The sequence below is a fragment of the Oncorhynchus masou genome, chromosome 23 (genome assembly GCF_036934945.1).
Source record: "Oncorhynchus masou masou isolate Uvic2021 chromosome 23, UVic_Omas_1.1, whole genome shotgun sequence".
NCBI classification, from domain to species: Eukaryota; Metazoa; Chordata; class Actinopteri; order Salmoniformes; family Salmonidae; genus Oncorhynchus; species Oncorhynchus masou.
This window is the reverse complement of record NC_088234.1, coordinates 37863740-37889819: the sequence shown is the minus strand read 5'-3', so window position 1 is coordinate 37889819 and position 26080 is coordinate 37863740. Positions and strand designations below refer to the sequence as shown.

Here is a 26080-nt window from a genome sequence, read left to right as displayed (position 1 = left end):
TGGTTTCATCAGACCAGAGAATCTCGTTTCTCATGGTCTGAAAGTCCTTTAGGTGCCTTTGGAAAACTCCAAGCGGGCTGTCATGGGACTTTTACTGAGGAGTGGCTTCTGTCTGGCCACTCTACCATAAAGCCCTGATTGGTAGAGTGCTGCAGAGATGGTTGTCCTTCTGGAAGTTTCTCCCATCTCCACAGAGGAGCTCTGTCAGAGTGACCATCGGGTTCTTCTCCCCCGATTGTTCAGTTTGGCCAGCCGGCCAGCTTTAGGAAGAGTCGTGGTGGTTCCAAACTTCTTCCATTTAAGAATGATGGAGGCCACTGTGTTCTTGGAGACCTTCAATGCTGCAGAAATATTTGGGTACCCTTCCCCAGATCTGTGCCTCGACACAATCCTGTCTCTGAGCTCTACGGACAATTTCTTCGACCTCATGACTTGGTTTTTGCTCTGACATGCGCTGTCAGCTGTGGGATCTTTTGTAGACAGGTGTGTTTCTTTCCAAATCATGTCCAATCAATTTAATTTACCACAGCTGGACTCCAATCAAGTTGTCGAAACATCTCAAGGATGATCAATGGAAACATGCATCACCTGAGCTCAATTTTGCGTCTCAAAGCAAAGGGTCCCAATACTTGTGTAAATAAGGTATTTCTGTTTTATATTTTTTATACATTTGCTAAAATTTCTGAACCTGTTTTCACTTTTTGTGTGTAGATTGAGGGGGGGGGAAAGGATTTAATACATTTTAGAATAATGCTGTAACGTAACAAAATGTGGAATAAGGCAAGGGGTCTGAATACTTTCAGTAGTTGTTTCTTAAAAAGAAAATAATGACTTTTCGGCGTCCCTGAATAGCATTTCAGACTGAAGACAAGTATGCTAATGCCTCTGAAATTCAAATTCGAAAAAAGCTTAATTGGCATTTTGATTATTATCTCCTGAGACTACAGTAGTTTAAAAAATCAATTTGAGCATTAAAATAATGCCACATACTCTCTTTCTCAATGTCTCTCTATCTCTTCCTCTCTCTGCCACTCTCCCACCCCCTCACACTCCCACTTTCTGCCTCCCCACTCTCGCTCTCGCTCTCGCTCTCTCTCTCTCTCTCTCTCTTCCTGTCTCTCTCTCTTTCCCTCTCTCCCTATTACAGAGATTGAGGATATGTCCCCCAGACAGTCCCGGGTCTTCACAGCAGACACCATGCAGCGTGTGTCCTGTACGGCCCCGCATGGAAAGCCCCAGCCTGAGGTGTGGTGGGAGCGGGAAGGGGTGCGGGTCCCCACGGAGGGACGGGTGTACCAGGAAGGCAGTGAGCTGGTCTTCAGCCCCACCGAGCAGGGCGACTCAGGTTCCTACACCTGCGTGGCACAAAACAAGGCGGGCCGCAAGACCCAGGAGCTGACCTTCACAGTGGCCAGTGAGTCAGGCCACCGTCTTCTGACCTATTACATCATGGCTAGGGCCAGCAGTGTGTCCTGACCATGCAAAACTCTGGTCCCTATTATAGGGTTGTGCTTTTGTCGTTACTTGTCCATTCTGTTCCTAAGCAAGGGGTCAATTTGGGATTCAACATGATTGACTCTGGCTTCTACTACAGTAATAATTCTTCATTTGTGTGTGTGATTCAGCTGCCCCAGTGTGGGTAACCAAGCCCCAGGACAGCTACCTGGAGGAGGGAAGACCAGGCTACCTCCATTGCCACGCTCAGGCTACCCCTGAGCCTGAGGTCACGTGGCACCGAAACAGCATTATGGTCATGCCTGAAGTCAGTATCTCTCTCTTTCTCTTTCTATCGCACACAGACACATGCACGTAAGCACACACACACAGGCATGCAGGCGTGCACACGCACACACACATAAAAAAAACGGTATCTAGGCCATTCCTCTCCATTCTCTTATTCCTCTCCATTCTCTTTATCAGGACCCACGCTTTACAGTGTTCCCCAATGGTACTCTGCGCATCAATAATGTGGAGGTGTATGATGGTCAGATGTATGCCTGTGTGAGCAGGACAGAGGGAGGCAAGCTGTCTGGAAATGCCAGAGTCTATGTACTGGGTGAGCTGGAACTACATGATGTGCGTGTGTGCGTGCGTGCATGGGAGAGAGCATGTGTGTGAACGTGATCAGCCAGTTTAATTCAGTTTAACCTTAGATGTTCCCCTGGTGCTGCTGTTCTAGAGTTGTTAACATGGGTTGTCTAATTCCTGACTTGCTTTGTCTACCTCGTCTTTGTTTTGGTGATCTAAGATCTTGATACCCTTGTGATTCTTCATTCAGCCATGTGAACGTGTGTGCTTGCATCTGGATGTTCTTAAATGTGTCTGAACATGCTGTAAATAGCTTTGTATAGTGTACAGGGGTGTACCTGGGACCAGGCTACTCTCTCTTAGCTGTGTGGGTCATGGTGTGTTTGACCTTTTTACCTGTGTGTTCCAGAGAAACTGAAGTTCACCCCTACGCCCCAGCCATCTCAGTGCCTGGAGCTGGACAAGGAGGTCAACATCCAGTGTTCTGCCACAGGCAGAGAGACCCCCACCATCAAATGGACCAAAGCAGGTGAGTGCAGGGTGGTCCTACTCAGTGCTAGACCACAATATCCTAGATGCCATTTCCTGCCATTGTGACCTTGGGAAAAGCACTTAACCCTCCAGGGGCGCAGGACTGAGACTGGCCCTGTGTTCCAACCTCTCCGTGGGTGTGTGTATGTGCGTTTCCAGGGGTTGGGATAAAGCCATTGTCACAGCTCACAGAAATAAGAAATACAAAATCTATGTCCTGTGACAATAGACAATAAAATCTTCTTATAACATCAGATTATGGATAATGTTAGAATACGGAATCATTTCAGAAGGAATGCATTGTAGATAGAATCAGATGAATGAAAAAAAAAACATTGTGAAATACAATACTATCAGCCCTATTGGTTATAGGCCTACATTATTGGCTGCATAGAAGCAGTCTACCGTCTTCAGAACTGGATAATAATAGCTTTATTTGCCTCATAAAATAATATAAAAATGCTATTGTTTGTTCTATCTCTCATAAAGCTGTGATTGAGAACAGCCTATTCCCAGGCTTAGGCTACAGACTTTCATTCTTGTTCTTTGTTAATTTAAAGCCACAACTTCATAGGCTAGAATATTTGGGAAATAAGCTACTCTGCCCTACAAACTCTGCCCTCTGCCCTACTTGATCAGAATATATGATTGAGTATCAGAAATTGCTGCCTGTGTAGACAGAAAAAATACTTTGAAGTCAGATTTTGCCGTAAGAAAAGTTATGTAATTACTGTGTTTTGCCTTTGTAGGTCAGTTTACTGTTCATGACTTTAACTTGTATTATAGGCCTAGAAGAAGCATAGGTTATTGGCCATTTGGTTTTCATCCTGTCGTGCAAGGATTTTCCCTCTCTCACATTATTAGTCCTCTGGATACCTTGCCTTTTTAGGCTATTCAAATAAGTTTTTGAGATGGAACTCCGTTACATTCATTGTTTGATTAGGATGCATAAAGGATGCATATTCATAGCCTTATAAATGGAGAGAGAAAGCAATATAGTAAAAAAAAAAAATAATTAACAGAGACAACACAAGTTAAGGAGTGTCCATTATTTTATTTTTTTATCTATACGTTTATGATGTAGGCTGATGCCCATGAATCCGACAGAGAGAGAGAAATAATATTTTCTTACTGAACATTTTTGTGCTGCTTTGGTGGAATTCTCCTCTCTGTCTGGCCTACATTCCTCTCTTGCATTCTGCAGGCTATATAACTTATTTATTGAAATGGGTTATAGCAAATAGGAATATATTAGTCGGAATGTCACTGCGAGTCACAGTTTTTTACTGTGCAGCGCCAGTATAGCTCAAATAGGCTAAACCATCGTCTGTCACGTCAATTAGTCGTCACCGTCGACGATGGCGGTCAATAATTGTCGAAAGACGATGGTATATCGTCCAAGCCTACGTCCATTACACTCATAACCATTTCACAGTACTGAGCCAAGCTGTACTGCACTGGCCTGGTTACACATCCACCACAGTTGCACTGGATAGGACCATATTAAAGGAACATGTCCAACCAAGTATGTTTCGGGACAGCGCGATAGTGGGTAAAGGGTACCACAGTACTGTAGTTTCTCAGCCCCTCCCCCCATTGAACTCCTCTCTGACACTATGTCGCCCCGTACAGATGGTGGAGAGCTGCTTCCTCATGTGGAGATGAGGAATAGCCAGCTCCACTTCACCAAAGTGACACGCAGCGACGCAGGAAACTACACCTGTATCGCCTCCAACAGCCTACAGGGGGAGATCAGAGCCATGGTCGGCCTCACTGTGGCAGGTAAGGCGTGTGTGTTCTTGTGCGTTTGAGTGTGTGTGCGTTTGAGTGTGTGTGCGTTCGAGTGTGTGTGCATTTGAGTGTGTGTGTGTGTCTGTGCGCAGCGTGTATGTGTTTGATTAACTGTAGTTCACTTTGTATTTTCCTTTGCAAAAGCGAAAGAGACTGTGCATAGCAGTGTGTCTAGAGGAGATCCAGGTGCTGGTTCAAATCAAAATCAAATTTGATTGGTCACTTACACATATTTTGCAGATTGTGGGTTGTTGCGGGTGTAATGCTTCTGTTCCTAGCTCCAACAGTGCAGTAGTATCTTACAATACACAACAATACACACAAATCTAAAAGTCAAATAATGGAATTAAGAAATATATAAATATTATATCACGGAATGTCAGAGTGGCATTGACTAAAATACAGTACCATAGAATACAGTATATACATATGAGATGAGTAAAGCAGTATGTAAACATTTTTTAAACATGATTAAAGTGACTAGTGTTCCATTATTGAAGTGGCCAGTAATTCCAAGTCTATGTATGTAGGGCAGCAGCCTCTAAGGTGCAGGGTTGCGTAGCCGGGTGGAAGCCGGCTAGTGATGGCTATTTAACTGGTTTGGGCTGGCACAACTAATTGACGACTGGCCTTGACTTCAATAAAATAAAATAAAACATGCGCCTTGCAATAAAAAATGAAAAAAGTCAAGGACATTCGTCTACTCGTGTGCGTTTTTTACACTAGTTTTAGGTTTGTATTTTCCTCACCGTCCTCATAACGGCAATCCTTTGGGATCACTGTTTGTCTCTTCTCTTGATGCACTGTTTATAATCAGCTTTCCAATGACCATTGTCGATGTGGTTGTCTCTTTCATTCATCCATGCACTAGAAGGCCATCTGGCTGCCATGTAATGAAACTCCATTAGGTGTTGAAGACACTTGTGGTTGACACAAAGAAAGCCCACCACAATGTAGAACTAGCTGTTCGATATGGACAAAAAGTCCCACATTGTTATAAATTGCCTGAATTGATGCGATAACGATAAATAGAACGATACGTTTATAACATTAATGTGCACCACAGCTTTTTTATTTATCATCCTTTAAACTACTACTACTAGTTTGATGGTAGTAGCCATCAATTGTCCCATTAACAATCACCCATATCAGCAAAAGTATTTAGTTTCAAACAGAACATTTCTCTAGTATAGGCTACCTATCGCATTGAATGATATCAGCAAAATGCCCGCGATAAGTTATCTGTATGGTCAGTCTTGATCATTTTCTGGTTTATTGTCCCAGCTCTACAACACTGTCACCACAGTGAGTTTATAGGAAATCAGTGTCATGGGCTTTGTTTAGAGATGGAGTGTGGTATATTAACCATGTGTGTGTGTGTGTGTGTGTGTGTGTGTGTGTGTGTGTGTGTAGTGTATATCCGCTTTAAGCTGGAGCCAGAGAACACCACAGTGTACCAGGGCCACACAGCCATCCTACACTGCCAGGCCACAGCAGACCCTGAGCCCCGCGTCCAGTGGATGGTAAAGGATAAGGTGCTGGACACCAGCAGGAGAAGGTAAGGCTTTACCCACAGAGACGATAATAACACACACACGACAACATTGTCTTCCTTTGTGGTGCTCTGGAATTTAAAAAAGCACTGGATTGTAATTGACACAAGTTGTGACACAACATACACCACCGTTCAAAAGTTTGGGTTCACTTAGAAATGTCCTTGTTTTTGAAAGAAAAGCGACAAAAAAAATTGTCCATTAAAATAACATCAAATTGATCAGAAATACAGTAAATGACTATCGTAGCTGGAAATTGCTGATTTTTAATGGAATATCTACATAGGCGTACAGAGGCCCATTATCAGCAACCATCACTCCTGTGTTCCAATGGCACATTGTGTTAGCTAATCCAGCTTTATCATTTTAAAAGGCTAATTGATCATTACAAAACACTTTTGCAATTATGTTAGCACAGCTGAAAACGGTTGTTCTGATTAAAGAAGCAATAAACCTGGCCTTCTTTAGACTAGTTGAGTATCTGGAGTATCAGCATTTGTGGGATCGATTATAGGCTCAAAATGGCCAGAAACAAAGAACTTTCTTCTGAAACTCGTCAAGTCTATTATTTTTCTGAGAAATGAAGGCTATTCCATGCGAGAAATTGCCAAGAAACTGAAGATCTCATGCAACGCTATGTACAGTCATGGCTAAAAGTTTTGAGAATGACACACATATTAATTTTCACAGTCTGCTGCCTCAGTTTGTATGATGGCAATTTGCATATACTCCAGAATGTTATGAAGAGTGATCAGATGAATTGCAGTTAATTGCAAAGTCCCTCTTTGCCATGCAAATGAACTGAATCCCCAAAAACAATTCCACTGCATTTCAGCCCTGCCACAAAAGGATCAGCTGACATCTTGTCAGTGATTCTCTCGTTAACACAGGTGTGAGTGTTGATGAGGACAAGGCTGGAGATCACTCTGTCATGCTGATTGAGTTTGAATAACAGACTGGAAGCTTCAAAAGGAGGGTGGTGCTTGGAATCATTATTCTTCCTCTGTCATCCATGGTTACCTGCAAGGAAACACGTGCCGTCATCGTTGCTTTGCACAAAAAGGGCTTCACGGGCAAGGATATTGCTGCCAGTAAGATTGCACCTAAATCAACCATTTATCGGATCATCAAGAACTTCAAGGAGAGCGGGTCAATTGTTGTGAAGAAGGCTTCAGGGCACCCAAGAAAGTTCAGCAAGCGCTAGGACCGTCTCCTAAAGTTGATTAAGCTGCGGGATCGGGGCACCACCAGTACAGAGCTTGCTCGGGAATGGCAGCAGGCTGGTGTGAGTGCATCTGCACACACAGTGAGGCGAATAATTTTGGAGGATGGCCTGGTGTCAAGAAGGGCAGCAAAGAAGACACTTCTCTCTAGGAAAAACATCAGGGACAGACTGATATTCTGCAAAAGGTACATGGATTGGACTGCTGAGGACTGGGGTAAAGTCATTTTCTCTGATGAATCCCCTTTCCGATTGTTTGGGGCATCCGGAAAAAAGCTTGTCCGGAGAAGACAAGGTGAGCACTATCATCAGTCCTGTGTCATGCCAACAGTAAAACATCCTGAGACCATTCATGTGTGGGGTTGCTTCTCAACCAATGGAGTGGGCTCACTCACAATTTTTCCTAAGAACACAGCCATGAATATAGAATGGTACCAACACATCCTCCGAGAGCAACTTCTCCCATCCATCCAGAAACAGTTTGGTGACGAACGATACCTTTTCCAGCATGATGGAGCACCTTGCCATAAGGCAAAAGTGATAACTAAGTGGCTCGGGGAACAAAACATCCATATTTTGGGTCCATGGCCAGGAAACTCCCCAGACCTTAATCCCATTGAGAACTTGTGGTCAATCCTCAAGAGGCGGGTGGACAAACAAAAACTCATAAATTCTGACAAACTCCAAGCATTGATTATGCAAGAATGGACTGCCATCAGTCAGGATGTGGCCCAGAAGATAATTGACAGCATGCCAGGGCGGATTGCAGAGGTCTTGAAAAAGAAGGGTCAACACTTTGCATGAACTTCATGTAATTGTCAATAAAAGCCTTTGACCCTTATGAAATGCTTGTAATTATACTTCAGTATTCCATAGTAACATCTGACAAAAATATCTAAAGACACTGAAGCAACAAAGTTTGTGGAAATTAATATATGTGTCATTCTCAGAACTTTTGGCCACGACTGTACTACTCCCTTCACAGAACAGCACAAACTGGCCCTAACCAGAATAGAAAGAGGAGTGGCAGGCCCCGGTGTACAACTGAGCAAGAGGACAAGTCTCACTCTCTCTCTTTCTACCCTCTCTTGCACACTCTCTCTCTCTCTCTCTCTCACTCTTTCTCTCTCAGGTTCCAGTTAATGGTCAATGGCTCTCTGGTGATAACAGATGTCACCACGGATGACACAGGCAAATACACCTGCATTGCCGGAAACAGCTGCAGCATCAGTGACCGTGTGGCACAGCTCTACGTAGTGGGTAAGTCTCTCTCTCTCATACAGATGCACACACATACGCACAAAATGATGCCACCCCCACAATGTTACTGTGTGTGCATGTGTGTAGCAATCACGAGGACTGGATGAGGACTGTAATTAACCACTCAGCCATCTGAGCATTCTAATAACCTGTCTCGCCAGAGTCATCGGTGACGTGACAGGGACAGACCGTAGATTGAATCAACCCTCTCTCACATACACTGTGGCTCCTCCTTGTGCTTGGGCTTGTAATTTAAAATAGGATGTTCAGGGTTTTGTATTATTCAAACCTCTCCCTGTGAGGGGTTAAGTGAGGCAGACTGTTTAGTTCGCAGAAGTAGTTAATTGTAGGACAGAGGAATTCATTCAGCATTTTGTTCCAGTTTCTAAGGCTCTGGTTAGAAAAGAATGATGTGAGTGTGAAATCTTTGGATGTTTTTTTATGTGCCAGTTTCCTTAACAAAAACATTAAAGAAAAGAAAGCTTGGAACTGACAGCTTGGAACTGTAGTCTTTTACACTCGTACAGTACCCGTATACGGATTGAAATTTGAATTTGGGCACTGATAAGCTCCTAAATTGGAACGCAGTGGCTGTACAGTAACATGCTATAAATGACGTCAGAGCTCAGGCTCTGCACTTTACAGAGCTGTATGGGTTTTGACTGACAGCCGTTCTGAACTTGAGCACCGCACGCGACAAGGAGCTGCCCCCATCCCTCCCACTAACTGGGAAACTTAAAAAAAAAAATGTTTTGTCTGAGTGGGGGAAATGCTTTAAATTATTATGGGTTTTTTATTCGCTGCAGAATACACCTATGACTCATTTCAATGCACAATAAATGACAATCTGTTTCTCTGAATTGCCTTGTGAAAGCCTATCACTGTACGGTGGTATTTTGTAACTTAGCTGGTCTTGTTGACAATAGAACAAGCTTTCAAATGATGCCCACCTGACCCAGAATGCAATTTATAATGATCCGTTTTTGGATTGCGTGAACAACAACAGTAATTGTGTGATGGCGGGGATGCAGGTTTGTGTTCCAAACAAAACAACTACAAGTCTGCTTGCTTTAGTTCCTCAACGGCACAGCTAGGAGAGCTCCAAAAACACCTTATAGTTGAAGACTCTTCTTGAGTCATAAAAGTGCATTGGAATTACTTAGCAACTGTGCACACTTTGGAGAGGTGTGTAGCCACTTGGAGACACCAGTTAGTCCTCTCACTTAACAATTTTTCTTATGTTGCACCTACCCCATATTTTCCAGGAATATTCTTATCATGTTACTGAATGTATCCACATAATATTCAGATTTCGTAATCAACAAATGTGGCGAAAAGTACAGTACATGTAAAATGCTCATAAAATCAACAGTGGAATGTTTGGATTCAGTCTTGTGCCAGGTGAAATGTTGTGTCCTTAAATTTGGTCTAATACATTTCCCAGAATCTCCAAACGGTTCCCTTTCAATTGCTACAATGCTCATGCATTTCATGTTTCCTCCGTAAGAAACATTTTAATTTAACCCTGCTCATATTGGCCAATTCCCACAAGTGTAAAGGGTTAATGATCCACATGATGTGCATTCAATATTACTTGGATGGACACACAACACTCTTTTCTCAAGCAGTGGGTACCAGATTGAAGAACATACCAAGCCAGAGATATGTCCACCCATGTTCAATACCATCTGTTGTGTATATGTCTCAATCCCAAATTTGAACTACCACTACTCACTCCTCTGCTACAGCAAATCAGGCTGCTATTGTTAAAGTGAATGTATTCTCAATAACCTACATGGAGAAATACAAGTAACATCTGATGAACTATCACTTCAAACTTTAATGAACACAGATCATCCTGATAAACAAAGAGAATGTGCTCTCATCAGCCTACCTGGATAAATAAAATAAAATAACCCTAATGTCCTTTTCTCCTCTGTCTTTGGCAGAGAAACCGGTGCAGACATTGGTGGACCACGAGGAGAAGGCACCCTATAAAATGATTCAGACTATAGGTTTGTCTGTGGGGGCAGCCGTGGCCTACATCATCGTGGTGCTGGGCCTCATGTTCTACTGCAAGAAGAGACGCAACGCCAAGAGACTGCAGAAGGGCCAGGAGGGAGAGGAGCCCGAGATGGAGTGTCTTAACAGTGAGTTGGGGGGGATAGGGATGTGTGTGTGTGTGGGGGGGGGATTCACAAGAGGCTAGTTTGCATCAATACCTTAACTAAAACCACTACAAAGGTTTTTGCTTGCAAACTTAAGTTTTGAATCGCGACATTCTGGCATGTCTGCCTCTCGATTTGTTGGGAGACTCCCCGATCCCCCCCCCCCCCTTCACTTATCAACGTAGGCAGTGACGTAGTTCCTCTATGCCAAAAGAGTCCCTCGTTGAAACCAGACCCTATTCACTGTTGCCTAGGGTCTGGTTTTCCAGACTAAGCGTCAATTCCCGGTGGGTTTCTGAGTAAATCCACTGTTTGCTATAATCTTTTGTAGGCTACATGTCTGGCAAGTAGTTGTGTCTTTGTGTCACAGAAGAAACATTTATTTATGAGTCTGATGTGTGTCTGAATGCTCTTGCCTACATCATGCTCTGCCCGTACATGTTGAACATTTGGTGCTCATTCATACCCAGTTGACTTGCTACCACCTTGTGGCTGCCAAGAGCATTGCAAGGAAAGTGCAAAGGTCACCATAGTCAAATACCTGGGTTTTGAGTTGTTTTATATAATTTGGTAAAACTCTTTAAGATTAAGTAAGCAAAACTGGGGTTCTCTCCTAACAAACTAAATACTTATCTTTGTGAAGTTAATCTAGATATAATGGCTGCATTTGTTCCCTCTCATCTGTACAACCATACTAAGGCTGGCAGCACACCACTCTGCAACCCACTGCTGGCTGGCTTCTGAAGTTAAGCAGGGTTGGTCCTGGTCAGTCCCTGGATGGGAGACCAGATGCTGCTGGAAGTGGTTTTGGAGGGCCAGTAGGAGGCACCCTTTCCTTTGGTCTAAAAAAATAAATATCTGAATGCCCTAAGGCAGTGATTGGGGACATTGACCTGTGTAGGGTGCTGTCTTTTGGATGTGATGTCCTGACTATCTGTGGTCACTAAAGATCCCATGGCACTTGTTGTCAGAATAGGGGTGTTAACCCCGGTGTCCTGGCTAAATTCCCAATGTGAGTGTCATGGCCACCTAATTATCCCCAGTTTACAATTGGCTCATTCATCTCCTCTCCCCTGTAACTATTCCCCAGGTTGTTGCTGTAAATGAGAATGTGTTCTCAGTCAATTTACCTGGTGAAATACAAAAATCTCAGTTTTGGCACTGAAGTGCTCAAAGTAAGGGGTTACAGACTCAGGGAACTTTTCTCTCGGATTTCAAAATATTAGCATTATTATAAAATGGTTATTAAATATTTCTAATCATCAAACTGGAGTATGTTTGAATTGTGTTGTGCAATATCTGCCCACATTACCGTCTGCACATTTTCTTGTAGAGTTCACATCACATTTTGGTATATTGGAATTTTATGACCACAACATTCGGTGTCTTTCAGGGGATCATTTTGACCAAGTCGAGGTGCAGAATCGCTTATCTTGACCACATAATGAGTAGTTATTTGGGATGCAAGGTGATTTCTACATCAGTGATTCTGTGCAGTCCGACTGCAATGTAGTCAATCTCAAACATACACATTATGTAATGTGGTTGATTTGGGATGCAAGGTGATTTCTACATCAGTGATTCTGTGCAGTCCGACTGCAATGTAGTCAATCTCTAACATACACATTATGTAATGTGGTTGATGTCCACCAGGAGGGGCTGTACAGCAGAATGGCCACACCACCGCTGAGATCCAGGAAGAGGTGGCTTTGACCAGCGTGGGCACCACAGCTGCAGCAGAGAAACGCCATAGCAGTGCCAACGAAAAGCTTCAGTTCCCCCGAGAAGACCTACACACCATCACGACACTGGGTAAGATGGCCATGTGGGTATGAGGAGGGAGTCTAATTGAGAACGTGCCGAACAGCTGTGCACTGTAACTAGAGTGAACACATTTTCATTCATTTACTTAATTTCACCTCTATTTACCAGGTTTGTCTTTACTCCTAACCCTGGAAGAAAATGTTGGCATATCTGAGTGACCCTCTAATCTCTGACCTGTGCGTGCCTACCTGTCTGTCCGTCTGTCTTCCTGCCTGCGTCTGTCTGTGTGTAGGGAAGGGTGAGTTTGGCGAGGTGCTGCTGGCCAAGGCAAAGGGCATCGAGGAGGGTGAGGAGGAGACAGTGGTGTTGGTGAAAAGCCTGCAGAGCAGAGATGAGCAGCTACAGCTGGATTTCCGCCGTGAGGCCGACATGTTCTCCAAGCTGAGCCACGGCAATGTGGTGCGACTGCTGGGACTGTGTAGGGAGGCCGAGCCCCACTATATGATCCTGGAGTATTATGACCTGGTAAACACACAAATACATGTGCACAAATAGACGCACACACACATACAGTTGAAGTCGGAAGTTTACATACACTTAGGTTGGAGTCATTAAAACTCGTTTTTCAATCACTCCACAAATTTCTTGTTAACAAACTATAGTTTTGGCAAGTCGGTTAGGACATCTACTTTGTGCATGACACAAGTAATTTTTCCAACAATTGTTTACAGACAGATTATTTCACTTATAATTCACTGTATCACAATTCCAGTGAGCCAGAGGTTTACATACACTAAGTTGACTGTGCCTTTATACAGCTTGGACAATTCCAGAAATTATGTCATGGCTTTAGAAGCTTCTGATAGGCAATTGGAGGTGTACCTGTGGATGTATTTCAATAAATTGTAGACCTCTACAAGTCTGGTTCATCCTTGGGAGCAATTTCCAAATGCCTGAAGGTACCACGTTTATCGGTACAAACAATAGTACGCAAGTATAAACACCATGGGACCACGCAGCCGTCTTACCGCTCAGGAAGAAGACACGTTCTGTCTCCTAGAGATGAATGTACATTGGTGTGAAAGTGCAAATCAATCCCAGAACAACAGCAAAGGACCTTGTGAATATGCTAGAGGAAACAGGTACAAAAGTATCTATATCTGTAACGTCTGAAGAGTGATGGTTGTGGAGTCAGGCGCAGAGAACAGAAGATTCAAGGGAAAAACGCGTTAATGTCCAAAAGTAACCAGGAACAGGTACAAAAATGGGTGACGCCAAAACACAGGTGCAAACACAACCCAAAGACCACTGGTAAATAAACCGGACAGCGAAAACCCAAATAAACAATACACCTCTTATGTACAACGACAACAAGCCCGCACAAACACAAGCGGGCTAAACAAACTTAAATAATAACCACTCCAAAACCCCAACAAGGAACAGGTGAAGACAATTAGACAAAAACAAACAAAAAGGAAAAAGGGATCGGTGGCAGCTGGTAGAACGCAGAGCGCCACCCGAACAGGAAGGGGAGCCACCTTCGGTGATATTCGTGACAATATCCACGGTAAAACGAGTCCTATATCTACATAACCTGATAGACCGCTCAGGAAGGAAGAAGCCACTGCTCCAAAACCACCATTAAAAGCCAGACTATGGTTGGCAACTGCACATGGGGACAAAGATTGTACTTTTTGGAGAAATGTCCTCTGGTCTGATGAAACAAAAATAGAACTGTTTGGCCATAATGACCATCGTTATGTTTGGAGGACAAAGGGGGAGGCTTACAAGCCAAGGAACACCATCCCAAGCACCGGGTGGCTGCATCATGTTGTGGGGGTGCTTTGCTGCAGGAGGGACTGGCGTCATGAGGTAGGAAAATTATGTGGATATATTGAAGCAACATCTCAAGACATCAGTCAGGAAGTTAAAGCTTGGTCGAAAATGGGTCTTCCAAATGGACAATGACCCCAAGCATACTTCCAAAGTTGTGGCTAAATGGCTTAAGGACAACACAGTCAAGGTATTAGAGTGGCCATCACAAAGCCCTGATCTCAATCCTATAGAAAATTGTGGGCAGACTTGAAAAAGCGTGTGCAGCAAGGAGGCCTACAAACCTGACTCAGTTACACTAGCTCTGTCAGGAGGAATGGGCCAAAATTCACCCAACTTATTGTGGGAAGCTTGTGGAAGGCTACCCAAAACATTTGACCCAAGTTAAACAATTTAAAGGCAATGCTACCAAATACTAATTGAGTGTATGTAAACTTCTGACCCACTGGGAATGTGAGTCGCTCTGGATAAGAGCGTCTGCTAAATGACTTAAATGTAAATGTAAATGAAATAAATAAAAGCTGAAATAAATCATTCTCTCTATTATTCTGACATTTCACATTCTTAAAATAAAATGGTGATCCTAACTGACCTAAAACAGGGGATTTTTACTCTGATTACATGTCAGGAATTGTGAAAAACTGCGTTTAAATGTATTTGGCTAAGGTGTATGTAAACTTCCGACTTCAACTGTAGATGCACACATGAGCGAGCACACACACATACGCACGTGAGCAAGCACAGGCGCATGCACACGCGCGCACACACACACACACAGTGTAACACTCTTATCCATGATTTATATTCATGTAGACTATAACAATTGTCAATGCAAAGTTGTGCAATTTTATTTGGTACATGCCTCCAAGTGTGTTCTTTTTATTGTTACGCTTCCTACATTTACAAAGTGAATGTTTTTGACCTTTTTGATTCTTTTTTTTTTATATATCTCTTTCCTTTCTCTATTTCTATTTCCTTGGAAATAGGGAGATCTGAAACAGTTCTTGAGAATCTCCAATAGCAAAGATGAGAAAATCAAGTCTCAACCTATCACCACCAAGACCAGAGTAAGTAGTGTTCACTACACTTTGGATGTAATTTGCTCATTTCATTTGAAAAACAAGCACATGACACATGCCATTATGCCCCCTTTAATGGAAACATTATGTTCCAGCTTGAGGGCACACAGGTTTCTGCATTTTGATGCAAACTAGTCCTCTTTTCTTTTGACAACTCTAAAAAAAACTAATATGTAAAACCTGTTTGATTCAGGCCATCCCATGTTAAGCTGCTTTGTATTATATGCTAATGCCATTTCTCTCTCTCTCTGTCTGTGTCTGTCTGTCTGTCTGTCTGTCTGTCTCTCTGTCTCTCTGTCTCTGTCTCTGTCTCTTCATCTACCCAGGTATCCATCTGTGCCCAGGTGGCTCTTGGGATGGAGCACATGTCCAATCACCGCTTCGTTCATAAAGACCTGGCTGCTCGTAACTGCCTGATCAGCGGCCAACGCAGCGTCAAAATCTCAGCTCCCAGCCTCAGCAAGGATGTTTACAACAGGTTAGAGATGGGGCCTGCAATTTTATTTTTTATTTAACCTTTATTTAACCAGGTAGGCTAGTTGAGAAAAAGTTCTCATTTGCAACTGCGACCTGGCCAAGATAAAGCAAAGCAGTTCGACACGTAAAACAACCCAGAGTTACACATGGAATAAACAAACATACAGTCAATAATACAGTAGAAAAAGTCTATATACAGCATGTGCAAATGAGGTAGGATAAGGGAGGGAAGGCAATAAATAGGCCAAGTAATTACAATATAGCAATTAAACACTGGAATGGTAGAGGTGCAGAAGATGAATGTCCAAGTAGAGATACTGGGGTGCAAAGGAGCAAAATAAATAAATAAATACAGTATGTGGATGAGGTAGTTGGATGGGCAATTTACAGATGAGCTATTTACAGGTGCCATGTACAGGTGCAGTGATATGTGAGCTGCTCTGACAGCTGGTGCTTAAAGCTGGTGAGGGAAATATATGTGATTTTTGCAGTTCGTTCCAGTCATTGGCAGCAGAGAACTGGAAGGAAATGCGGTTAACCAGTGAGATATACCTGCTGGAGCGCCTGCTACGGATGGGTGCTGCTATGGTGACCAGTGAGCTGAGATAAGGCAGGGCTTACCTAGCAGAGACTTGTAGATGACCTGGAGTCAGTGGGTTTGGCGACGAGTATGAAGCGAGGGCCAGCCAACGTGAGCATACTGGTCGCAGTGGTGGGTAGCATATGGAGTTTTGGTGTCAAAACGGATGGCACTGTGATAGACTGCATCCAATTTGTTGAGTAGAGTGTTGGAGGCTATTTTGTAAATGACATTGCCGTAGTCAAGGATCGGTAGGATAGTCAGTTTTACGAGGGTATATTTCGCAGCATGAGTGAAGGATGCTTTGTTGCAAAATAGGAAGTTGATTCTAGATTTAATTTTGGATTGGAGATGCTTAATGTGAGTCTGGAAGGAGAGTTTACAGTCTAACCAGACAGCTAGGTATTTGTAATTGTCCACATATTCAGTCAGAACCGTCCAGAGTAGTGATGCTGGATGGCTGGGCAGGTGCGAGCAACGATCGATTGAAGAGCATGCATTTAGTTTTACTTGCATTTAAGAGCAGTTGGAGGCCATGGAAGGAGAGTTGTATGGCATTGAAGCTCGTCTGGAGGTTAGTTAACTTCTTGAAACTCCCCACCCCGGATCCGGGTTTGTGACTAAAGCCTCAGGCTCATTAGCATAACGCAACGTTAACGATTTCTGAAAATCGCAAATAAAATGAAAATAATGCGTCTGCTCTCAAGCGTAGCCTTTTCTTAACAACACTGTCATCTCAGATTTTCAAAATATGCTTTTGAACCATAGAAATTGACTAATTTGTGTAAGAGTATGCAAAGCTAGCATAGCATCTTGAGTAGCATTTAGCACGCAACATTTTCACAAAAACCAGATAACCAAATAAATAAAATAATTTACCTTTGAAGAGCTTCTGATGTTTTCAATGAGGAGACTCTCAGTTACATACCAAATGCGCAGTTTTTCCTGAAAGCGTCTGTGTGTAGGAGAAATCTCCGTTTTCTACATTGCGTCTGGCTACCGAAACGAACCGAAAATTCAGTCACCTACAACGTAAAACATTTTCCGGATTAACTACATAATATCGACCGAAACATGGCAAACGTTGTTTGGAATCAATCCTCAAGGTGTTTTTTCACATATCTCTTCATTGATATGCAGTTCGTGGAAGCTTGCTTTCCTCTCTGTATCCCATGGAAAAATACTGGCAGGTGACTTTTGCGCACCAATTTCGGCGCAGGACACCGGGCGGACACCTGGTAAATGTGGTCTCTTATGGTCAATCTTCCAATGATCTGCCTACAAATACGGCACAATGCTGCAGACACCTTGGGGAAACGACAGAAAGGGCAGGCTCATTCCTCTCACATTCACAGCCATATAAGGAGACAATGGAAAACAGAGCCTCAAAAATCCTGCTCATTTCCTGGATGCCATCTCATCTTGGTTTTGCCTGAAGCTCATGTTCTAGGGCACGCACAGAGAATATCTTGGTAGTTTTGGACACGTCAGAGTGTTTTCTTTCGAAAGCTATCGATTATATGCATAGTCGAGCATCTTTTGTGACAAAATATCTTGTTTAAAACGGGAACGTTTTTCATCCAAAAATGAAATAGCGCCCCCATAGATGTAAGAGGTTAATGAGAACTTCTTATGGCTGAGATCCCGCTAACGGGATCGATATGACAACAGCCAGTGAAAGTGCAGGGCGCCAAATTTAAACAACAAAAATCTCATAATTAAAATTCCTCAAACATACAAGTATTTCACACCATTTTAAAGATACACTTCTTGTTAATCCCACCACAGGGTCCGATTTCAAATAGGCTTTATGGCGAAAGCACCACAAACGATTATGTTAGGTGAGTGCATATTCACAGAAAACACAGCCATTTTTCCAGCCAAAGAGAGGAGTCACAAAAAGCAGAAATAGAGAAATGAATCACTAACCTTTGATGATCTTCATCAGATGACACTCATAGGACTTCATGTTACACAATACATGTTTTGTTCAATAAAGTTCATATTTATATACAAAAAATCTCAGTATACATTGGCGTTCAGTAGTTCCAAAAACATCCAGTGATTTTGCAGAGAGCCATATCAATTTACAGAAATACTCATCATAAATGTTGATGGAAATACAAGTGTTATACATGGAACTTTAGATAAACTTCTCCTTAATGCAACCGCTGTGTCAGATTTCAAAAAAGCTTTACCGAAAAAGCACACCATGCTATAATCTGAGTACAGAGCTCAGAGACCAAAACAAGCCATACAGATATCCGCCATGTTGTGGAGTCAACAGAAGTCAGAAATAGCATTGTAAATATTCACTTACCTTTGATGATCTTCATCAGAATGCACTCCCAGGAATCCCAGTTCCACAATTTTGTTAGCGCGTTTGGTAAACAAATCCAAACTCACAACGCGCGTGCAAGTTCAGTGGAAAGTAGGGACGAAAAGTCCCAAAAAATGTATTACATCTAGTGAGAGCCTTAGGAAGTGCAACATGACCAATATCCCACTGTGTAGTCGATAGGCCAAGAGTTGAAAAACTACAAACCTCAGATTTCCCACTTCCTGGTTGGATTTTTTTTTCTCAGGTTATTGCCTGCCATATGAGTTCTGTTATACTCACAGACATCATTCAAACAGTTTTAGAAACTTCAGAGTGTTTTCTATCCAAAATCTACTAAAAATATGCATATCTTTGCTTCTGGAACTGAGTAGCAGGCAGTTTACTCTGGGCACCTTATTCATCCAAGCTACTCAAGGTGGATTAGAGAATCAGCAGCAGCAAGAGAGACATCATTGATGTATACAGAGAAGAGAGTCGGCTAGAGAATTTAACCCTGTGGCACCCCCAGCGGTCCGGACAACAGGCCCTCCGATTTGACACACTAAACTCTTTCAGAGAAGTAGTTGGTGAACCAGGCGAGGCAATCATTTGAGAAACAAAGGCTGTTGAGTCTGCCGATAAGAACATGGTGATTGACAGAGTCGAAAGCCTTGGCCAGGTCGATGAATACGGCTGCACAGTAATGTCTGTTATCGATGGCGGTTATGATATTGTTTAGGACCTTGAGCGTGGCTGAGGTGCACCCATGACCAGCTCTGAAACCAGATTGCATAGCGGAGAAGGTACGGTGGGGTTCGAAATGGTCGGTAATCTGTTTGTTAACTTGGCTTTTGAAGACCTTAGAAAGGCAGGGTAAAATAGATATAGGTCTTTAGCAGTTTGGGTATAGAGTGTCTCTCCCTTTGAGGAGGGGGATGACCATGGCTGCTTTTCAATCTATGGGAATCTCAGATGATACGAAAGAGAGGTTGAACAGGCTAGTAATAGGGGTTGCAACAATTTTGGCAGATAATTTTAGAGAGGGTCCAGATTGTCTAGCCCGGCTGATTTGTAGGGGTCCAGATTTTGCAGCTCTTTCAGAACATCAGCTATCTGGATTTGGGTGAAGGAGAAATGGGGAGGCTTGGGCGAGTTTCTGTGAGGTTGGAGGGCTGTTGATCGGGGTAGGGGTAGCCAGGTGGAAAGCATGGCCAGCTGTAGAAAAAATGCTTATTGAAATTCTCAATTATAGTGAATTTATTGGTGGTGACAGTGTTTCCTAGCCTCTGTGCAGTGGGCAGCCGGGAGGAGGTGCTCTTATTCTCCATGGACCTTACAGTGTCCCAGAACTTTTTTGAGTTTGTGCTACAGGATGCACATTTCTGCTTGAAAATGCTAGCCTTAGCTTTCCTAACTGCCTGTGTATGTTTGTTCCTAACTTCCCTGAAAGTTGCGTATCACGGGGGCTTATTCGATGCTAATGCAGAATACCACAGGATGTTTTTGTGCTGGTCAAGGGCAGTCAGGTCTGGAGTGAAACAATGGCTATATCTGTTCCTGTTTTTTTTTAATTGAATGGAGCATGCTTATTTAAGATGGTGAGGTAGGCATTTTTAAAGAATAACCAGGCATCCTCTACTGACGGGATGCGGTCGATATCCTTCCAGGATACCAGGTTGATTAGAAAGGGCTGCTCGCTGAAATGTTTTAGGGAGCGTTTTACAGTGGTGAGGGGTGGTCGTTTGACTGCAGACCTATTATGTCTGCAGGCAATGAGGCAGTGATCGCTGAGATCCTGGTTTAAAACAGCAGAGGTGTATTTGGAGGGCAAGTTGGTTAAGATGATATCTATGAGGGTGCCCGTGTTTACGGATTTGGGGTTGTACCCTGGTGGGTTCACTGATAATTTGTGTGAGATTGAGGGCATCAAGCTTAGATTGTAGGATGGCCAGGGTGTTAAGCATGTTCTACTTTAGGTCACCTCGAAGCACGAGCTCTGAAGATAGATGGGGGGGCAATCAATTCACATATGGTGTCCAGGGCACAGCTGGGGGCAGAGGGAGGTCTATGGCAAGCGGCAACGGTGAGAGACTTGTTTCTGGAAAGGTGGATTTTAAAAAGTAGAAGCTCGAATAGTTTGGGTCCAGACCTGGATAGTAAGACGTGTGTAGTTACGGTCTATCATGTGAGAAGAAAGTATAGCAAAAGTGTACTAGGATGATCCATGCAGCCATTGTTAAGTGTAAAGTCAAGACAAAATAGTAACATAGTTTAATTATGTGCATGATAACATCTTGACATTCCATCTCTCTGTTTGTCTCTCTTTCTATCTTGACTGTCTGTCTGTCTGCAGTGAGTACTACCACTACCGGCAGGCGTGGATCCCCCTGCGCTGGCTCCCGGCCGAGTCTGTGTTTGAGGATGACTTCTCCACCAAGTCAGATGTCTGGGCCTTTGGGGTGCTCATGTGGGAGGTGTTCAGCCACGGGGAACTGCCATACACCAAACTCAGTGATGACGAGGTGCTAGAGGGTCAGTATAAATCAATAGAAATGTACTTAGTGCCCACCAATCTGTGTGCTCCAATGGCTGAACAATCACTGTTCAGATATCAATCTTGCAAAGGGTACTGGGTCTGTCCGAATACCCATACTTGCATATTAACTAGTAGGCTGATTGGGTATGAGAAAATAGAATGTTTTATAGTATGTGAAATTTTAAAAAATGTAGTATGCTTTAAATGCAACGATGTCATACTCATTCGTGGCTTTTCATCCAATATGAATTCGCTGCACACAATTGAGGAAGAGAATCGTCTTTCCAGACCCACATGTGTTTGACAACACCCTATAATCAGATAAGGTGATGCGCTATACCAAAATGAACGAATGGAAGGAAACAACACAATTGTGCATTAGATGATACATTCTCAGTATGGACAAGTCTAGTATGTTAATATTTTTTTGTATTACATATGTTTTTACTAAACAGTCAATTCTAAATAGTATGCAGTTTTAGTAAGTAGTAGGCAAGACAGATTTCAGACATGGCCACTCTTCTATTCTTGGGGTAACTTCAAGCTATTCTGAAGTGGCTATTCTCAGTCTCAGAACTGTGATGAATCATTTTCATGGTTCTGTTAGGACAACACGTTGTATTTGGTTGACATTGTATTGACATGCACTGTAATACGCCACCTTGACAAAGAAAGTGGCACATACAGTATCATCATGTTATTATCAAGCTGGGGGCAGGCTGTCTGTCCAATCATTTTTATGAATCCCATACCAGAAACAGCTTTACACCATTCTTATGATGATTTCACTCATTGTTCCATAAGAATGGAGTGAATGAGTCAAATCACCTTGACCTGTATGTTCTGTCTCCCAAGTCTAACCTCCCCCGTTTCTCTGCTCCACTCTTCTCTCCCCAGGTCTGCAGGCCGGCAAGATGAAGTTACCCGTGCTTGACGGCTGCCCCTCCAAAGTCTACAAGCTCATGTGCCGCTGCTGGGCCCCAAGTCTCAAAGAGCGTCCCTCCTTCAGCGAGGTCGTCAACACCCTGGGGGATCTGTCCTCCGACAGCAATGTCTGAAAGGAGGACAACTGAACCCACCCCAAGGAGTGACATCTCCCCCCCCCCAAAAAAAAAAAAAAATAAATAAACACAGAAATTGGACTCTGAGTCACACACATTTCAGGGACCAGGAGTTATTATTTAAAAGGGCGTGTGGATAAGAACAAAACACTTTTGTTATACCAATGGATTGGATTACATACCGTTGAGTGTGTGTAGATGGTTTCATGTGAGGAGGACACGAGTGCCAGGAGTTTACATTTGCCTTAATTGCAGCATGGAAGGCATGCCCGCTGACACTGTCCCTATTGGCCCATGTGGTTCCAGTGGGCCCATGCCTGGCATGGGTCTCTCAGGGCTGGTTTGTCCCAGAGACGCTCTCACTCTCTTTTTGACCCGCGCAGCACAGGAACCATAAAAACTAAAGTGCCTCTCCTTGCCAACCTGAACTTCAATCTACCAACTCTAAAGTCCCCCCAACCAATCCAGGAGATCCTAAGCTACTTTTATCCATCAGGGGGAACTTTCTGTATGTGCTGGACTGGACTCACCCCGGAAAGCTGTATCTAGTGTGATTCAGACTTGGAATTTGCAGCCTCTAATGTGTGCCACTGATGCTGTTTTTCTGATATCTATTGAAGAGGCAAGATCTGAGTATAAGCACCAATGGACAAGATTTTTACTGAGTTTTAAACTTGAAAGTCTGTTACGCATTGTGTCTGGGGAACTCAGTGGATTGACTTGTCTGTGTTAATTATATACTTTACAGGAACAAATGTACTATCAAATGTATAGCCAAGGAATATTTTTGAGTGAGTGAGTTAAAAAACAAAAATCTCTTATGAGTGTGTTACAAGTGTCATTTTAACTCTGAAGTGCTCGATGTTGACCATCATTGATGGGATTACCGTATAATAGACCACATATTAGCTGTATAACCATGTTATCAATTTATCAGTCTGTCATTATTAAATGGCCGGCAATGCTGTATTTTCAGAGGTCCAATCACAATTCCCTTTTTTTCCTAGCTGGTCCAATGATTTTGTGCAATTTTGTAATGTGGACCATCCCACAAGGCAATGTGTACATAATGTAGAAACCATGCACTATAACTTCACTTAAAAATATCCCTTTTTATTACTATCATATTGTAAAAGGATGTACCTACGGGAACCGCTTTATTTATTATGAAGGTCCCGTCTTTTTTACCCATTTGTTTTCTTCATAAAAAGGTACTTTGATGATCACTTAATGCAGTTGCATATGTATTCAGTCTCTTATGATACATCTCAATAACACAGTCAGTTTGGTAATACATTTGTTGTTACCATGAGCAAAGACGGATGAGAGAGAATCACCAATGCTCTTCAAGGGACTCTTAAGTGCCTGGTAAATGAAGGATTATTAGCTGTTTTTCCGCTTTCCTTTTTCTCAATATCTAATCAAAATGCAATGGTCTTTTTTGTTTGCGAAGACCTTGTTTTTATATATTGTTTTGAGTGCAAAACTGTTTTATGAATGCTAGGCGCTCACACCTAGGCCTCTTTTTCTAATCCCCTTCGACTAATAATCACAGTAACCTCAATGTATACAAGCTGCTCTCAATAAAGGATCACGTTTTTTTTTAAATTGAGGAGTCTTGGCTGTCTTAATTGCTGTGTAACATAGAACTCACTCTGATTGGCCCCATACACACTCAAGTTGTACAACTGATGTACAATGCATTTTGCATATACGTGATACCACAGAGTTCTTCTACACATAAATGATTACACAAGCATTGTGGAGACACCACACAATGGTTGTGTAAACATTTTTGTGCAGACAAACTCTCCACCGTGTTGCAAAATATCAGTTGTGCCACAACCATTGTGTCAAATGCGTTGTTGTCATGTCTTGTTATGTCTGTTCCTGTCCTTTCTCTTCACTCTGTCTCTCTCTGCTGGTCTTTTTAGGTTACCTTCTCTGTCTCTCATTCTTCAGCTGTTCTACATCTCCCCTAACTAGCTCATTCACTCTTTCCCACCTGTTCTCTCTTCCCCCTCTGATTAGGTCTCTATTTCTCTCTCTGTTCCTGCTACTTTCAGTGTCTGATTCTTGTTTGTGTTTTTGATGCCAGAAGCAAGCTGTCGTCTCGTTTGCTTCCACCTTGTCCTATCCTGTCGGAGTCTGCCTGGCAGGTGCATCCTGCATTATACTAACGTTCTTTTTGTTCCATTGACTACGTTGGAAGAGGATTTATGCCATTCCTGTTTTTCATTAAAGAACTCTGTTTTCTGTTAAAACCGCTTTTGGGTCTTCACTCAAGTACATAACAGAAGAATCAGACCAAGAATGGACCCAGCGGCTCCGGACCCTTTTCACTCCGCCGTCGAGATCCAGGGAGCGATGCTAGGCAGACACGAGGAGGAATTGTCTGCTGCTCGACATACCGTTGAGACCCTGGCCGTCCAAGTCTCCGACCTCACAAGACAGGTTCACCAACTCCACCTCGATCCACCGCCCACTTCCAGGGTTTCCGAGTCTCCGGAGCCCAGGATCAACAACCCGCCGTGTTACTCTGGGGAGCCCACTGAGTGCCGCTCATTCCTCACTCAGTGTGATGTGGTGTTCTCTCTCCAGCCCAACACTTACTCCAGGAGCGCTGCCCGCATCGCCTACGTCATTTCTCTCCTTACCGGACGGGCGCGTGAGTGGGGCACGGCAATCTGGGAGGCGAGGGCTGAGTGTATTAACCAGTATCAGGACTTTAAGGAGGAGATGATACGGGTTTTTGACCGTTCTGTTTTTGGGGAGGAGGCTTCCAGGGCCCTGTCTTCCCCATGTCAGGGGAATCGATCCATAACGGATTATTCTATTGAGTTTCGCACTCTCGCTGCCTCCAGTGACTGGAACGAGCCGGCTTTGCTCGCTCGTTTTCTGGAGGGTCTCCTTGTCGAGGTCAAGGATGAGATCCTCTCCCGGGAGGTTCCTTCCAGTCTGGACTCCTTAATAGCTCTCGCTATTCGCATAGAGCGACGGTTTGATCTTCGCCGCCGAGCTCGTGGAAAGGAGCTCGCGTTCTCCGTTGCTCCCCTCTCCACATCACTGCCACCTGCCGCATCACTGCCACCCTCCTCCGCCGGCTCGGATGCTGAGCCTATGCAGCTGGGGGGTATCCGCATCTCGGCCAAGGAGAAGGAACGGAGAATCACCATTCGCCTCTGTCTCTACTGCGGCTCCGCTGGTCATTTTGTCACCTCATGTCCAGTAAAAGCCAGAGCTCATCAGTAAGAGGAGGGCTACTGGTGAGCGCAACTACTCAGGCCTCTCCTTCTGGATCACGCACTACCTTTCCGGTCCATCTCCGCTGGCCCGGTTCATCTGCTTCCTGCAGTGCCTTGATAGACTCTGGGGCGGAGGGCTGTTTTATGGACGAGACCTGGGCTCGGGAACATGACATTCCTCTCAGACAGTTAGGGGAGCCCACGGCCTTGTTCGCTTTAGATGGTAGTTCTCTCCCCAAGATTCAGCGTGAGACGCTGCCTTTAACCCTCACTGTCTCTGGTAATCATAGCGAAACCATTTCTTTTTTAATTTTTCGTTCACCTTTTACACCTGTTGTTTTGGGTCATCCCTGGCTAGTGCGCCATAACCCTTCTATTAATTGGTCTAGTAATACTATCCTATCCTGGAATGTTTCTTGTCATGTGACCTGTTTAATGTCTGCTATCCCTCCTGTTTCCTCTGTCTCTTCTTCACAGGAGGAGCCTGGCGATTTGACAGGGTGCCGGAGGAGTATCACGATCTGCGCACGGTGTTCAGTCGTTCCAAGGCCACTTCTCTCCCTCCACACCGGTCGTATGACTGTAGTATTGATCTCCTTCCGGGAACTACTCCCCCGGGGTAGATTATACTC

General features: G+C 43.6%; 1 protein-coding gene across 1 annotated transcript in view; it reads left to right on the top strand.

Annotated features, from left to right (window-relative positions):
- The window catches only part of LOC135510782 (inactive tyrosine-protein kinase 7-like), a 196384-nt gene extending 172569 nt beyond the window's left edge, over nt 1-23815 (top strand). The window contains exons 7-20 of the mRNA XM_064931993.1: nt 1148-1414; nt 1626-1762; nt 1921-2056; nt 2438-2557; nt 4192-4341; nt 5764-5908; nt 8258-8385; nt 10335-10535; nt 12207-12365; nt 12610-12842; nt 15137-15217; nt 15556-15707; nt 20960-21138; nt 22040-23815. Coding sequence (XP_064788065.1) covers nt 1148-1414; nt 1626-1762; nt 1921-2056; nt 2438-2557; nt 4192-4341; nt 5764-5908; nt 8258-8385; nt 10335-10535; nt 12207-12365; nt 12610-12842; nt 15137-15217; nt 15556-15707; nt 20960-21138; nt 22040-22200 — 2249 coding nt within the window. The 3' untranslated portion in view covers nt 22201-23815. The remainder of the gene's footprint in view (nt 1-1147; nt 1415-1625; nt 1763-1920; nt 2057-2437; nt 2558-4191; nt 4342-5763; nt 5909-8257; nt 8386-10334; nt 10536-12206; nt 12366-12609; nt 12843-15136; nt 15218-15555; nt 15708-20959; nt 21139-22039) is intronic.
- The last annotated feature ends 2265 nt before the right edge of the window (nt 23816-26080 follow it).